The sequence below is a fragment of the Octopus bimaculoides genome, chromosome 10 (genome assembly GCF_001194135.2).
Source record: "Octopus bimaculoides isolate UCB-OBI-ISO-001 chromosome 10, ASM119413v2, whole genome shotgun sequence".
Lineage (NCBI taxonomy): Eukaryota > Metazoa > Mollusca > Cephalopoda > Octopoda > Octopodidae > Octopus > Octopus bimaculoides.
The window spans coordinates 44,924,007-44,925,037 of NC_068990.1; the positions used below are offsets into that span (position 1 = coordinate 44,924,007).

General features: G+C 38.3%; 1 protein-coding gene across 1 annotated transcript in view; it reads right to left on the reverse strand.

Moving 5' to 3' along the window:
- Nucleotides 1–228: 228 nt before the first annotated feature.
- Nucleotides 229–1,031, reverse strand: part of LOC106867848 (protein LTV1 homolog) — a 25,530-nt gene continuing 24,727 nt past the window's right edge. The window contains exon 11 of the mRNA XM_014912887.2: nucleotides 229–385. Within this exon, the coding sequence (XP_014768373.1) occupies nucleotides 272–385 (114 nt within the window). The 3' untranslated portion in view covers nucleotides 229–271. The remainder of the gene's footprint in view (nucleotides 386–1,031) is intronic.

Consider the following 1,031-nt stretch of genomic DNA (forward strand, 5'->3'; position numbering starts at 1 on the left):
ATTCAAAACTATGTGAATAAACAAATATTACATTTGACAGAGTAATCTGAATGCTAAAGGATCAAAAAGAAAAAAATCTATTTCCACATACAATGACTAAAGTACCATGGATCACAAAATCACAACAGTATAACTCTAGATGGACTTACCATTTCAGAAACTAAATCTTCTAATTCAACCCAAACAGTAATACAATTTGTCACAATAATTAAAAACATCTGAACTAGATTCAAATTAATCAACAATTTATTTACAAACTTACAAAAACATATTAAGCTATGCTAACAGATTTCATATTTTTCTGCATGGCTATTACTTCTGCCTCTCGTTTCCGTTTAGCCTCTTTAAATGCCTGTTGGTTTAGTTTCTTTTCTATTCTTCTCTCCTGAAATACAAAACAGAATTAAACATTTTTTATTCAGAGTTCAGAAATCATATCCTCCTCCAACCACAATATAAAGCTCAGGGACTGCACAATATAAAGTTGAGGGACTGACCACCACTATTACTGTTTACTTTGATATTGCTGCACTTCTTATGTGTAGATTGCTTACACTGGGTACATGGAGTTTCTATCTATGCCTTTTCTACAGCCTGAGCAGAGCCATCTACCTGAAGGGATTTGTGGTTTGTCTGCCTTCCTATTTATTAGGACTTTTGTTTTAGTTAGGTTGACTCTAAGGCCATTCGATTCTAATCCTTGCTTCCACACCTGAAACTTCTACTCTAATTCTGATAGTGACTCAGCAATTAGAGCAAGGTCATCAGCATAGAGGAGCTCCCAGGGGCATCCTGTCTTGAATTCCTCTGTTGTTGCCTGGAGGACTATGATAAATAGGAGGAGGGTTGAGGACTAAACCTTGGTGGACCCCTACCTCTACCCGGAATTCTTCACTGTTCTCGTTGCCAACCCACACCTTACTGACAGCGTTCCTGTACATGGCTTGCACAGCTCTCACTCACCATTCATCTATCCCTAGTTTCCTCATTGACCACCAGATAAGGGATCGGGGGACCCTGTCAAAGGCTCT